At 40.5% G+C, this 12825-nt stretch overlaps 1 protein-coding gene across 15 annotated transcripts in view; it reads right to left on the bottom strand.

The window, feature by feature from the left end:
- DMD (dystrophin) overlaps window positions 1-12825 on the bottom strand; it is a 1187916-nt gene that overhangs the window by 51917 nt on the left and 1123174 nt on the right. For all 15 annotated transcript variants that reach the window (XM_071568723.1, XM_071569521.1, XM_071566241.1 and 12 more), the window contains 3 exons: window positions 7074-7275; window positions 3593-3678; window positions 1120-1277 (listed from right to left, as the gene is read on the bottom strand). In XM_071568723.1, coding sequence (XP_071424824.1) covers window positions 1120-1277; window positions 3593-3678; window positions 7074-7275 — 446 coding nt within the window. The remainder of the gene's footprint in view (window positions 1-1119; window positions 1278-3592; window positions 3679-7073; window positions 7276-12825) is intronic.

Raw genomic sequence — 12825 nt, 5'->3', positions numbered from 1 at the left:
CACGGGTTATCCACCAGGACATGGCCCTATAAAACATTCATTTGGAAATGGCATCAAATACATATTAGAATTGTAAAAGGTCAAGACATGAATGATGGAAACAGGAAAATGTGAATCCTGTTGAAATAGTCTGTTAAAAGAAATTCAAAAAATACAGAAAGCAAATGTCCCTTCACAACTGAAGTCTATGGTGATTTTAGAATTAGACTCTTTTCATAGTCACTGTGTGTAAGCAGTCTACTTCCAAGCATTAATATTCATTGAAAACACTTGCTGTGTTTTGCTTACTACAGAACTGAAACTACTACATAATGAAACTTCAACAGCAGGCAGAAAAGCAAACAACTCCCCCCTTCCCCAACCAAATAAAAAATTCCTCAGGGACAGCCAGGGGATGGGAAAAGAGCTCTCTTCCATTGTAATGTAGAAGATGCATTTAGAGTTAATCACAGACCATACATTACCTCCCCTCCTCTACCTTTTCATTAAGCAGCTGTCTTCATCTTGTGCATTCTGCTGGTAGTTATGATAAGGATGAATAATTCCCGTAACTCTCTTCCTCCCCAGATTAAATAATTTGCAAGTTTGAAAAAGAGCCTCCAGTTTGCTGTGCATTCCTCAACAGACAGAACAGAAATTCTTTCTGTACTCCTTACAGAAAACTGGCATTCATTCAAGGAGTCGAAGGAGCACATCGAGCACTCCTCGCCCCCAGAGAGCACTGAGGGCAGTTGCCTATCACTCCCCTGGGCACCTGGCTGTGACTGGGATGTACATGCCCAAAATTTAGATTAGCCACGGCTGTTCACCAACATGGCAGCAATAAACACTGATCTACTGCTGGAAATAGAAACCTGCAAAAGCAGGAGCTGCTGTAACAAAGACTTAAACTGTTTGCAGGGTTCAGTTCCTGTCTAAGCCCTGACGATTACCTGCTGTCTGAGCTAATTAAAATACACCTCATCAAAGGAATGGTTCAATACACCGATGAACACCACCAATAAACGACCCAAAGCACCTTAATCCTTCCACTGGATTTTCCATCCTCTTCAGGTGGGACAGGCTAGCTCGACACAAAACACAAACCAGAAAATTAACAGCGAGAGAATGTGAACTTACAAACTGGAAGCAGCTTCTGACGCTCGGCTCGATGTTGCTGCCCCCGAAGGAGGCCACTTCCCCCAGCTGCCGTGGGATCTGGATGGAGTCATGCAGGAGCAGCCCCAGCCGGCGCTGGTCACAGAGGCCAGTGGAGCTCGCCACCTGCTTGAACAGGTCTGGAGGAAGGAAAAGGACACCAGAGGTGATGCATCACTACCAGAATATGCCAAGTAGCGCAAGTTTGCATCATTTCAAAGGCTCACAGGCGTGGTCAACAGCCTTGGTGGACATGAACATCAACATGTCTTCGGTTTGGCTGCTTCTCTACACTGTTTTTTTTCCTATGAAATATGCAGTCTAGTGATAATTTTTAATATCGCTACTGGTTTGTACCTGGGAAGAAAGGCCATTCTAAGAGAGCACCTGTAACATTAATAATAGAAGCTGTGACTCTGTAACACAACTAACCACACAGCACTACTTGAGACACAACATAGATGTTTTGAAAATATTTTTTAACAGTAAAATAATTTCATACAACATAAAGCACTTTTCAAGTCTTAGCAATCAACATAAAACTCAGAGAATCCATTTCTCTTTCAGGTGAGTTGAAATTATAAACAAGAACTCCCTAACCAGGATATATCATAATCTTTTGATTCAAGAGAATTTCTAAAACAAAGAAAAAAATGTACAGTACAATGGAACTCTCCATCCACCAGAAATATTAATATCATATTAATTTTTCCCTTTTGAAGTGAAATGTCACTTGAAGCCATGTTCTGCTACTGCACCATTCTTGAAAAGAATTCTTACAGGACAGAATTATTATCCCTTCATAAACTCGATTTAATTTGATGGGAATTAGTTGTACTATGTGTACATTAAGGAGGTTAAAGAATTTATAATAACAAGAAAAAACAGGTTAGCATTAACTGAAACATTTATTTGCTAACATCTCTGTTGGTAATACATCACCTGAATAAATTGTCCTTATTTTTCAAACAGTTAAAAAAAGAAGACTAGAATAAAACAACACTCTCTTTTTGGAGCCACCTTAGTATTTCACCCAACACCAGGGATGCAATTATAAAAGTGCTTCAGCACTGCTCAAGATAACTTTCCTAGCACTGCTTTGACACCTGTTTTCTTCCAAAGGAATAAAGGAACAGATAGAGAAAGGATTATTTTTTAATTACATGAATTTCACTCTTGCAAAGCCTAGTTTTAGAATAAATAATTTTGGGATGAATCCTCCCATCACCTCTGCAAGACTGAAGACTTGTGCTTTAGCACAACCAACTCTGCTCTGCTGCACAAATGAGATAAAATTTCAAGGGCTGCAACTCATTGCAATACTAAGAGCAGCTGCACTACGACCTTGGCAAGGATGGCAAAGCCAGACCACAGCCCGTCACACACAATTCCTTCCTCTCACACAACTATTCAGCTTTCAGTTTCCCCATCATTAAAACATTACATGTCCTACAATCTCGAGAAGGTTACAGAACACATAATAGGTTATGCATTACCATGCATACACACTGCAGAAGAATCCAAAATATCAATAAAGGTTTTTCTTTGTAACTTTCATAATCCTCAATGAAATATAATTTGGAAAACTACCTGTACTGAGTAATTTTCTTAAAAGACTTTCTGAATACTTTTTCTCAACATCCACGTGGAACATCTAGAAATCTAGACTGTGACACTCATTGTGATTGCCCTAAAATCTGATCCAATTATACATAGTCATGCACAGGCTTTGTTGTTGGTACTATCTATTTTCTCTTTAGAGTTATTAGGCTTTCATTAGCGGAGAATAAAAGAAAATTGATGAAGAACTTGGGTCAGATCCTAAAGGTTGGATTTTTAGTGGTATTTTTAAATGCATGAATGAGTGATACCAGTTAATTTAACAAGAAAGTTACTCTTGAGAATTACATTTATCAGTTCTTTTCTGGTTCTGAGTCTCATTAATGAACTGATTCATTAGTCTGGTAAAACTAAGACCTCCAGTGGAATTTTTTCAAGTATTTAATCTATTAAAATATGCATAATTTGCACACATTTAATATTTACTTAATGGTAGAAACTATATTTAAACACCACATACATAATAGTGTTTATTTAATCTTTATCACATCCTTTCTGACGTTCTGGTTTTTTTCTATGCTTTATAATGTAGACAATACCTTAATACAGTGCTGCATGCATGTAATTTAGAAATAGATATCTACCAGAAGTGCATGCTGAATTTTTTTTTACTGGTAGGGGTGTGATCACAAATGTTTGGAGACCACTGTGCTAAACTACCTAAAAACATACTAAGTAAATTTCAAGTAAAAGGTGGGACAAATTGACACACTGCACCAGAATATGTAAACCAATGACTCTGTATGCTATTCAAATATTTATGAAATAAATAAATACGAGGAATAAAACAAGCAAAGAAACAAAAGGCAAAACAAAATTAATGCCATTGACTTACATCTATATTTATCTTCCAGGTGTGCTTTACAAAGGGATACAACACCAGTTTTGAAAGACAAGACACGGATCCTTCCTGTTCGACCCCTAATGGAAAAGAAACATTGGCTGATGATACGGTCCATTCATATCATAGTTTGTTTACTGTAACCAAGTTCACTGCAGTACTGCCTTCCTAATTTAAGCCCCACAGAGAATCACGTTGCACAGCACAAGCTGGGTGGTTATTAAGTAAGTTGGAAATGAAATATAGCATATGGTTGTGACTTCACAGGCATAACTGAACTGGATTGTACTGTTGTATGAATTCCACCAGAAACAGTCTTGGACAGAAATAATTGCTTATCTCCTTTGTTCTGACGAAAGTGAGTGAAGAGCCTTTACCCTATGCTTATTTGAACAGGCTTCTCTATGAACTTCTGCTGAGCAAGTCTCAAAGAAGATGAGGTCCCTGACAGAACCACAAACCACCCCTTTTGCTAAAGAAAATACAGCTTCACTTTCACCAGAAGTGTGATGTAGCAGTCCTTCTTAGGAAGTCTTTGCTTATTGTCTGTCAGCCCTCCCCTGCCTTGTTTGAAAAGGCAACAGGGAGCCAAGCACAGAAAAGCAGCCTCTGCCAGCACTGTGCAGCAACAGAGAGCCTTCGAGACGTTCAGGTGAACGATGAGGCTTGCCTAGAAACCACGGCAAGCCAGGCAGGCTGTGCAGTTATACCACTAACACCACGATGTGGATTCTGAGTTCCTCCTCACGGCACTAAAATCTGTCCTGCGCAGTGCCAGGGGCTGGAACACTCCAGTTAGTCCCCCCTGTTGCCGCTGGTCAGCCTCCCCTCATGCTCACTCCTGCCTTGGAATGCACCCACACTATTTTTGCTTTTTAATGTGACTGTGAGAAAAACATCCCCCTCTGAGCTGCAGGCAACACAATGACAAACCTTCCCATCTCTCAGTCATCTGGTTTAACTCAAGTTACTTCCAGTTGCTGGTTTCCCCCCTCAGAATTTTATTTCTGATGGCATTTCAAATTTGTAATATCTATTGCAAACAAAGACATATACAAAATATGAACCTAACGTCTACACTCAACATTTCTGAAGCAGAGCCTTATCAACAGCTTTGAAGCATCACCAGTCCAAGCACCACTGGGAATAAGATAAATCCCAAGGAGGCATGCCATGGTCGTGCATCAGGCTGCACCGCTCCATAAAGATGCAAGTTGTCTTTATAATCCTATGAAAGTGTTGTGGAGCCAGCACTGCTCATTTACCCACACATCTCCCCTGCAAACCCTATAAAAGGTGCAGACACAAACTGGTGGACAAAGGCAATTTTAGAATTTGCAACCTTTTACTAAAAAGAATCTTACGTTTTCCATCATGAATAAGCATTTGTTATTTACCTGTGCTTTCTACACCCCTCCTCTTACTCCTCTCCCTCAAATCTTTCCCTAATTAATTTTCATCTGAGCCCTGAGAAACTCCTCCTGATGAATACCAGGCTCATGCAAATTATACAAAAGAATGTAGAATGATGATTTCTCTGCAAGGCATATTAAATTGAAACTTGTATGAATCATGAGTTGTTCAGTTCACTCTCCTCTCCTCCCAAGTCAAACCAATAATTTAGCATGCTCCTGCAAATGAGCATGAGTGACTGATCAATTAAAACAAATCCGAAACGTGCTGGCTTTGCAGAGCTGTGCCCATAATTAGATCAGTCATTGACTGTGAATTTGATTAATATCTTTACAAATGACAGTTTTCAATTATAAGAAAAATAAAGATTCAGTACATTTAATTAAGTGTCTCTGGTACTGCTATGCACTTCAGTTGATCTCTGCCTATTAAGTTTACAGTGGAAACTAAACACGTGTAACCCCAAGGTCACCTCTCTTACCAGTGTAATTCAAACTTGAATTTTGGTAAAATAGCTACAAGCTTTCCTCACGCATAAAACACCTCTGTGTTTCATTGTGTCCTGCAATATGCAGCTCCCTAGCACAGCCAGGGAATAGCCTGGAGGCAGACAATTATAATTTCTAATGTTGTACTTGCAGTACAATGCAACATGAAGAAAACTAGACTGGACACAGCAAATCTAAACTGAACAGTTCAGCTTAGGAGCAGCCTGTGGAATGACCTTTAGTTCCCTCTCTGCTTCTAATGTGGCTGATAGAGATTAACATCACTAACGCATCTTTGTTGTTTCTCACTAACTGGGTGTCTTCCTTTATATGTTATTTATGGTTGATGATAACTCAGAAGTGGATCAGAGTTCTGTGAAAGCCAAAGCAGATTAAAGAAATAAAACCTGGCTATTAAATGAATATAGCCCCTTTCTGCACTGGTACACTATAAGAAATATAATGTAATCTGGGTAATCCACTTCACAGGATGCTGCAGCTGCTGCAGAGGATGTCACAAACAACTGGCTTATCAGAGGTGATCCTCAAGAAAAACAGGACCTGTACAAGTCTGTATTTTTATTTTTTTGGCAGGTGACCACTGAAGCTTCAGTACTGTGATAAATGGTGAATGGAAGAACAATGTTATACCACTTCACTTCAATATAGTTCAAAATGTCAATGGAAATACAGTAATTGCCCCACGTCCTTCCATTTCTATAGGCAAATGTTTATTCTGCAACAGCAATGAGCATATCTGGCTGAAAGTGGCTGATAAAAACCTTAAAAATGCAAATAATAGACCTCCAAAGTAATCTTTTTCACTAAATTGACCAAATACAATTATAATGGCTTCTTCTAAAATTTGCTTACAAATGTGTGTTGGAATTTACCTAAGCATTATGAGCAACATGATTAACCCACTAAATAGGAAAACCCGTAAATTTTCTTCAGGTAAATTTAGCCTGTTGTATGACTACACTTTTTAAAATTAAATTTTGAATTAAATATTTCTCAAATTTGACTGCTAAGTAGTGAGCACATTAAATTAGAGATGAACCTCGTCCATCTCTGAACAAGAATGATAGATTGAAAGCTCTAGAAAAATGACGTATTTGAAAAGGTTTAACATCCAGAAGTACAGACACATGCAAGAGTTTATATGATGGTGTTCATTCTGTCACTTTTTTATAATTCTCTTGAACTTCTTTATCTAAATAAATTAAAAAGCCACAGAAAGCCATGACCTACTGCAGACATGCAGCCACAGAACTGGTCTGAACATGGAAACTGGTCTGAACACACAGTTCTCCTTAAAAAGTTCTGTTTTCCCACTCTCTCATTGCGTATCTTAATAAATTGAGGATTGTAAGCCTAACCAAGGGCTGTATTGATTCAGCTGAATGCAGCTATTAAACCATTAGGTTTATTAAACTTTCACTTCAACTACCTTTTTTTTCAGCTCCAAGCCATCCATGTTACAGAAGCAGAGGAGCTCATTACCCCTTCCCCCTTTCCCTCTCCTGCTACCGGCAAAGCTCCCGAGCCCCCACGTGCAGAGCACCCCAACATACGTGTCGTAGACATTCAGCAGCCAGTTGAGGCACATGTCCACACAAAGGGGAACATTGACCAGGTTATTGTGCTCTTGTTCCAGTCGATCGTAAATGGTGGTCAAGCAGTTAATGATCTGCAGAATATCCATCGGCTGGTCATTTTGTTTGAGGTTGTGCTGGTCCAAGGCATCACATGCAGCAGACAGACTCAGGAGATCCACTGTTAGAATAGAAAAATAAATCACAATAAAGATTGAAGAGAAACAGTTGTTGTGTTACCCACATCCAAAAAGTAAATACAACACTTTACTTGGCTTATGTGCCGGGCCAGAGGACATTTTATGTCCTCTGAAAGGCATGTGCAAGACTGGTTTCAAGACTCCTACAATGTGTGTATGTATGGCCAAACTTGGCAAACGCAGATTTGGGCAGGGCTGTCCCCACGTGGGTGTGCCCTTCCAGCCTGCGCAGTGGATTTTAGGTGAGGCTCAGCGTGCGCAGAACTGGCCCCACCGTTTCAGTCCTGAGGTTCATCTGCCACGGCCGAGCGAGCTTGGACAGTGCCAGTGAAGTCCTCAGGACTAGAACCTACAGCCCCCGGCATTTCCCAGGAGGTCTCCCATCCAAGTACTAATCCGGGGCTGACCCTGCTGAGCTTCCGAGATCTGACGGGATCGGATGGCAGGGAGGCTTTAACTGCCCAAGACTCCTACAAATGCACTGTTTATTCAGCTCTGGCCTTATAGATTACTGTGCATCTGTTTCATTTTCAGCTGTAAAGTACCTATTATGATCTTAGATCCTATGGAAACATTACATGCAAATTGCTATGTAAGTAAAAATTATACATGTCATGCTTTATGTTCCTACAGATAGACTGGCTAAGATTTGATTACTGCATTCACCAAGTGTGCTCTCAGCATAGTACAGGTCATCAGCTTTCCTGAGATGTGCTGTCCATTTCTTACAGAAGTCAAGTGATCTTAACCAAACCAAACCCTACACAGAATATGCAAACAAATCACAACTGAACTGTGATTAACTTCTCTGTTCCTTTTCCTCTGGAGAGAAGACAAAAAAGAAGGTTCCAGAAACAATAAATGGCCTGTTTCAGATTTATTAATTAAATTTATCCATTTTTATTTCTGAAGAGCATTTACAGTTATAAATATCTCTATGACATTACAGACAACATACAACAGAGTTTTTGGTCACAGACATTTAAACAATTTTTGTTCAAATTTAAGTCAGCTGCAGTTTGAAATTAGGATGCCCAAGGCAAAACAGAACTTCCCTTTCTCAGCTCTTAACCTCTGCATACTAATATCACCAGCAGCATCACACTTAGGGGGACACAAAATTATGGGATACTGGTTTCCAAAATAAAACAGGAAGAAGAACAAAGAAAATCAGAAAAATCAGATGCTGGACACAGATCTTCCTGGTGCCAACATGAAACCCCTTTGTAACTCCTTGCAGTGAATTTCCAGGGTGTGAGCAATGGGGATGTTAAAGCCCAGATGCTGTTAATCCTGCTTATACCATGAGCAGTCACAAAGTGCAGCACAACTCAGTATGACCCAAGGGAGTGGCATCTGGTACAAAATGAACTGCCCAACATGATCCAGGAAATTCTTCACAAAACTGGAAAATAAACTGACCAAACTGCAAGAACAGTTTTTCTCTCACTGGAATAAAAATGTGCTTTCTTGAGTTCTGGTAAGCACCATCTCTCATAACATCAAAAAACCTCCATAATGTGCAGAAGCTAAATACAGAACACCATATAGGAATTTTTTTAGACCTTGATCCTGATTAAGGGCATATTTGCCAAATTCACACTGGAGTATCCTATTTTACCAAGGATGAAACTGCCCCTTTGATGTCCTAGTGGGAGATGAGAAATACTTTAGCTGCCCACAGGGCTGCTTGGTAATGCTGCATGGACAGTATCCTGGGATTTCCTAATTGCCAAAAGAATTTCAGGAGTATACATTTCATTGGAAATCAATAGGGACTTACTTCTGCTACTAAATCCCTTAAGCACTCCTGAAAATTTCATCCTCTGGGGCCTGACATACCTATTGCTAGAGTGAATAAGGAAAATTTGGAATGCTATCCCTATTATTAAACCAGGAAATTTAACTTTGAATCTATGATTTTCTGCTGGGTTTTATTGGAGTTTTAGCTTTTTTCATATGAGCATATAGATATTTATTAAAAAGAAAGTATTCTAGAATATTGCATTTAATCTAGTAGCATATGTGCTATTCTAAGGTCACTGTTACATCCTGCGAAAGCACCACACCCATTCCTGAGAGTCTCAGGAAGATGCTTTTCTTCTAAGAATTCATTAGTCAAATTGAAAATAGAGCACAGCCCTCTCAACACCTATAACTCTGAGCTTTAGGCTGAAAACTCAGTTCCTTCTGAGACTATGAATCAATGGTAATTAAATGAACCCCTCAGGCATCTTGAGTGACAGCTTAATTACATATGCAGCTACTGCTAAACACGGGTCATTCCACTTTGTGGAAACTTTTCCCACTAATAAGCAGCATATTTTGAAAAGCCTTTCAGCCCACTCTTCATCAACCCTCATGTCCAATCCTGAAGTCAATAACACATGATCATCCTCTAACAAGCAACAAGTGCTTGCCACCACAATCCACTTTAGGAAACCCTTTTTTTTATGGGAAAAAGGAAGGCCCTGGCCTTCCCTCATTAAGCTTCTCCTTCATCTTTCCCACCAAAACTTAAGGAATGTGGAAGAGTTCTCTCCCAGAAGATGGAACTAAGTATTTCTTTCCTAAAAGCAAATATGGAGGTCCCATGGATAATCAACTTTCAAAAGACAAGCTCCACAGTCAGATATGTACTGAAGAGTGGAATATTTGGTTCCATTCAGTGATTTGAAGACTTAATTTGAAATAAACCATACCACTTAATGCTTTGCACTTTTTGAGGGTTCTCTGCCACTCTTACTCTTTTCTATTTAAAATCCTAAAACTGACTCCAAAATTTTTGTAGCAGTGGCTTCTAGCTTATTTTGAAGTCTAAGTCCTTTACATAAAATATTCCTTTGGCCTCTAATGCAATATAGAAAACTTTAAGATGTTTGTAACTAGACACCAACCTGTGGCCAGACTGCAGAAAATGGCTAGAAGACAACCTGGAATAAGTAACCAGCTGAAGGACAGAAGTGACAATTAACAGGCAGTAGAAAGTACGCCGTGGAGGGCACAAGCTGAATTTAAGAGAAAACTCAACATATGGCTGGTGATAAAAAGTATTAATGGTATTCCCAGAACACAAGATCATCTCCTCTGTAACCTACTGCTGCTGGCTGATACATTAAAAAAAATTATTTAATCTAGCCTGCATAAAATTAAAGGAAAAAAGATCCTTAACAGAAGTTCTGGGTATTTTCTTTTGCTGTATCTCCAAGGAAAGTTTGTGAAGGCATCCTGTTTTATTGACATCACAATGTTCTGATGTGGTTTGCACTTGGAGATCAGATCTTTAAAAGTAGCAAAACAAGAAAGTCATCGTGCTTTGATGTGATCATCAAAGGAAAACTTTCATTTAAAAAAACCTGGTGCAACAGTTACACCTGGCATGCTTACAGTAATTTTGAAGGCTGGCATCATAAGAGTCACACACCAGATTTTTCTAAGGTAACACAATAGACAACCATTTATTTGTTGAGGATTGCCATTTTCCATATTCTTTAGCTTTAATATTCCAGTATCTTAATGTTCTTTGGGCTGATTTATGAACTGAAAAGAACTAAAGACTAAGTACAGTTCTTTTTAAAAAATGTGTCTATTCTTGCCACTGACAAAATACCTTTATTTCTGCAGGCCTTTGTGCACACATTTTAGGAGTGCTGCTCAGCAGACAAAACTGCTCTGCTTTCTATGAAGTTTGCAGAAAAGAATATATAAAATCCTGTAATTTTAAAACTGAAATGAAAGGAGCTGAAAGCAGCACGTACTGCAAGTGGGATTTTGGCTTTGTGTAGGAGCCCTGAAACCCAGGACTGTGCTCTAATTTTCCTAGTGCCAAAAGGCAGAAAAAGAATCTTGTAATGAGTTGAGGGGTTTCTTAAAAAACACTAATTAAACTCCGTTCATGAACGACACTGAAATGACCGAATACACGAACACAATGATGGTGTTTCTAGGCAAAAATATTTGTAAGAACAAAGACTGCTAACCAAATTCCTTAAATACTTCTCCTTAGATACAAGTATGAAGAATGTGCTAATCAGTGTAAGCGCCACTGCATGTCTCTGAAAGCATCAATTCTCTGAAAATTTACCTAAATGTAACCTCAAGAGATGAACTGACTTCAGCGGGTAATTATAATTCCACACTGCAGAGTTGCAGCAGGTTGACTGACCCTGGCTGGGTGCCAGACCCACACCAAAGCCACTTTGTTACTCCCCACCTCAGCTGGACAGGGAAGGGAAAATAACACCAAAAGGCTTGTGGGTCGATATAAGGACAGGGATAAATCACTCACCAGTCACCATTACAAGGCAAAACAGACTTGACTTGGGGGAATTAATTGAATTTTATTACCAATAAAATCAGAGAGGGATGATGAGGGAAAATTCTTAAATCTTAAAACACATCCCACAACCCCTCTCTTCTTCCCAGAGTCAGCTTCACTGCCAAATTCTCTACCTCCTCCTCTGCAGCAGCACAGGGGGACAGGGAATGGGGACAGCAGTTAGTTCAGTATATTTTGTTTCTGCCACTGCTTCCACCTCATGGGGTGGATTCCTCACTCTCTTCCCCCCCTCCAGTATGGGGTCCTTACCACAGGAGACAGTCCACAAACTGCTCCAACATGAGTCCTTCCCACAGGCTGCAGCTCTCCACAAGTTGCTCCAGCACAGGTGTGTCCTGCAGGATGCAGACCTTCAGGAACAGAGTGCTCCAGCGTGGGGCACCTCCACAGGGTCACAGGTGCTGCCAGACAACCTGCTCCCTATCCTCTGCGCAGGTCCACAGGGCCTGCCATGAGCCTGCTCCAGCATGGGATTCCCATGGGGTCCTTCAGGCACCCACCTGCTCTGGTACAGGGTCCTCCATAAGCCACAGGTGGATATTTTCTCCACTGTGGGCCTGGGGTTGCAGAGGCACAGCTGCCTCACCATGCTCTTCCTCACGGCATGCAGGGGAACCTCAGCTCCAGTGCCTGGAGCACCTCCTGCCCCTCCTTCTGCACTGACCTTGGCGTCTGCAGGACTGTTGCTGTCACATATCCTCACTCCTCTTTCCCAGCTGCTGTTACACAGCTGTTTTCTCCCCCACGCTTCTCAACTACATGATCCCAGAGGCACTACCATCATTGTTGATGGGCTCAGCCTTGGCCAGCCCCATGTCCATCTTGTAGCCACCCCGTGTTGGCTCTGCCAGACACAGGGCAAGTTTCTGGCAGCTTCTTATAGAAACAACACCTGTGGACCCCTGCAACCAAAATCTGGCCATGTAAACCCAATACAAAAGTCCAAGATGACAAGGTGACACACCTGGTTGACCAAGGGAAGACAGTTGATATAATCTTTTAAGATTTCAGTAAAACTTTTGATACTGCCTCTCACAGTATCCTTCTGGACAAAATGTCCAGAACACAGCTGGATAAACACATCATGGGATGGATGAACAACTGGCTCATCCATGGAGCACAGAGGGTAATAGTGAATGGGGTGACATCAGACTGGAGACCTGTCACTACTGGGGTTCCACAGGGCTCCATT

This window comes from Pithys albifrons, chromosome 1, assembly GCF_047495875.1.
Source record: "Pithys albifrons albifrons isolate INPA30051 chromosome 1, PitAlb_v1, whole genome shotgun sequence".
Classification (NCBI taxonomy): domain Eukaryota; kingdom Metazoa; phylum Chordata; class Aves; order Passeriformes; family Thamnophilidae; genus Pithys; species Pithys albifrons.
This window is presented reverse-complemented; position numbering and strand designations above follow the sequence as displayed.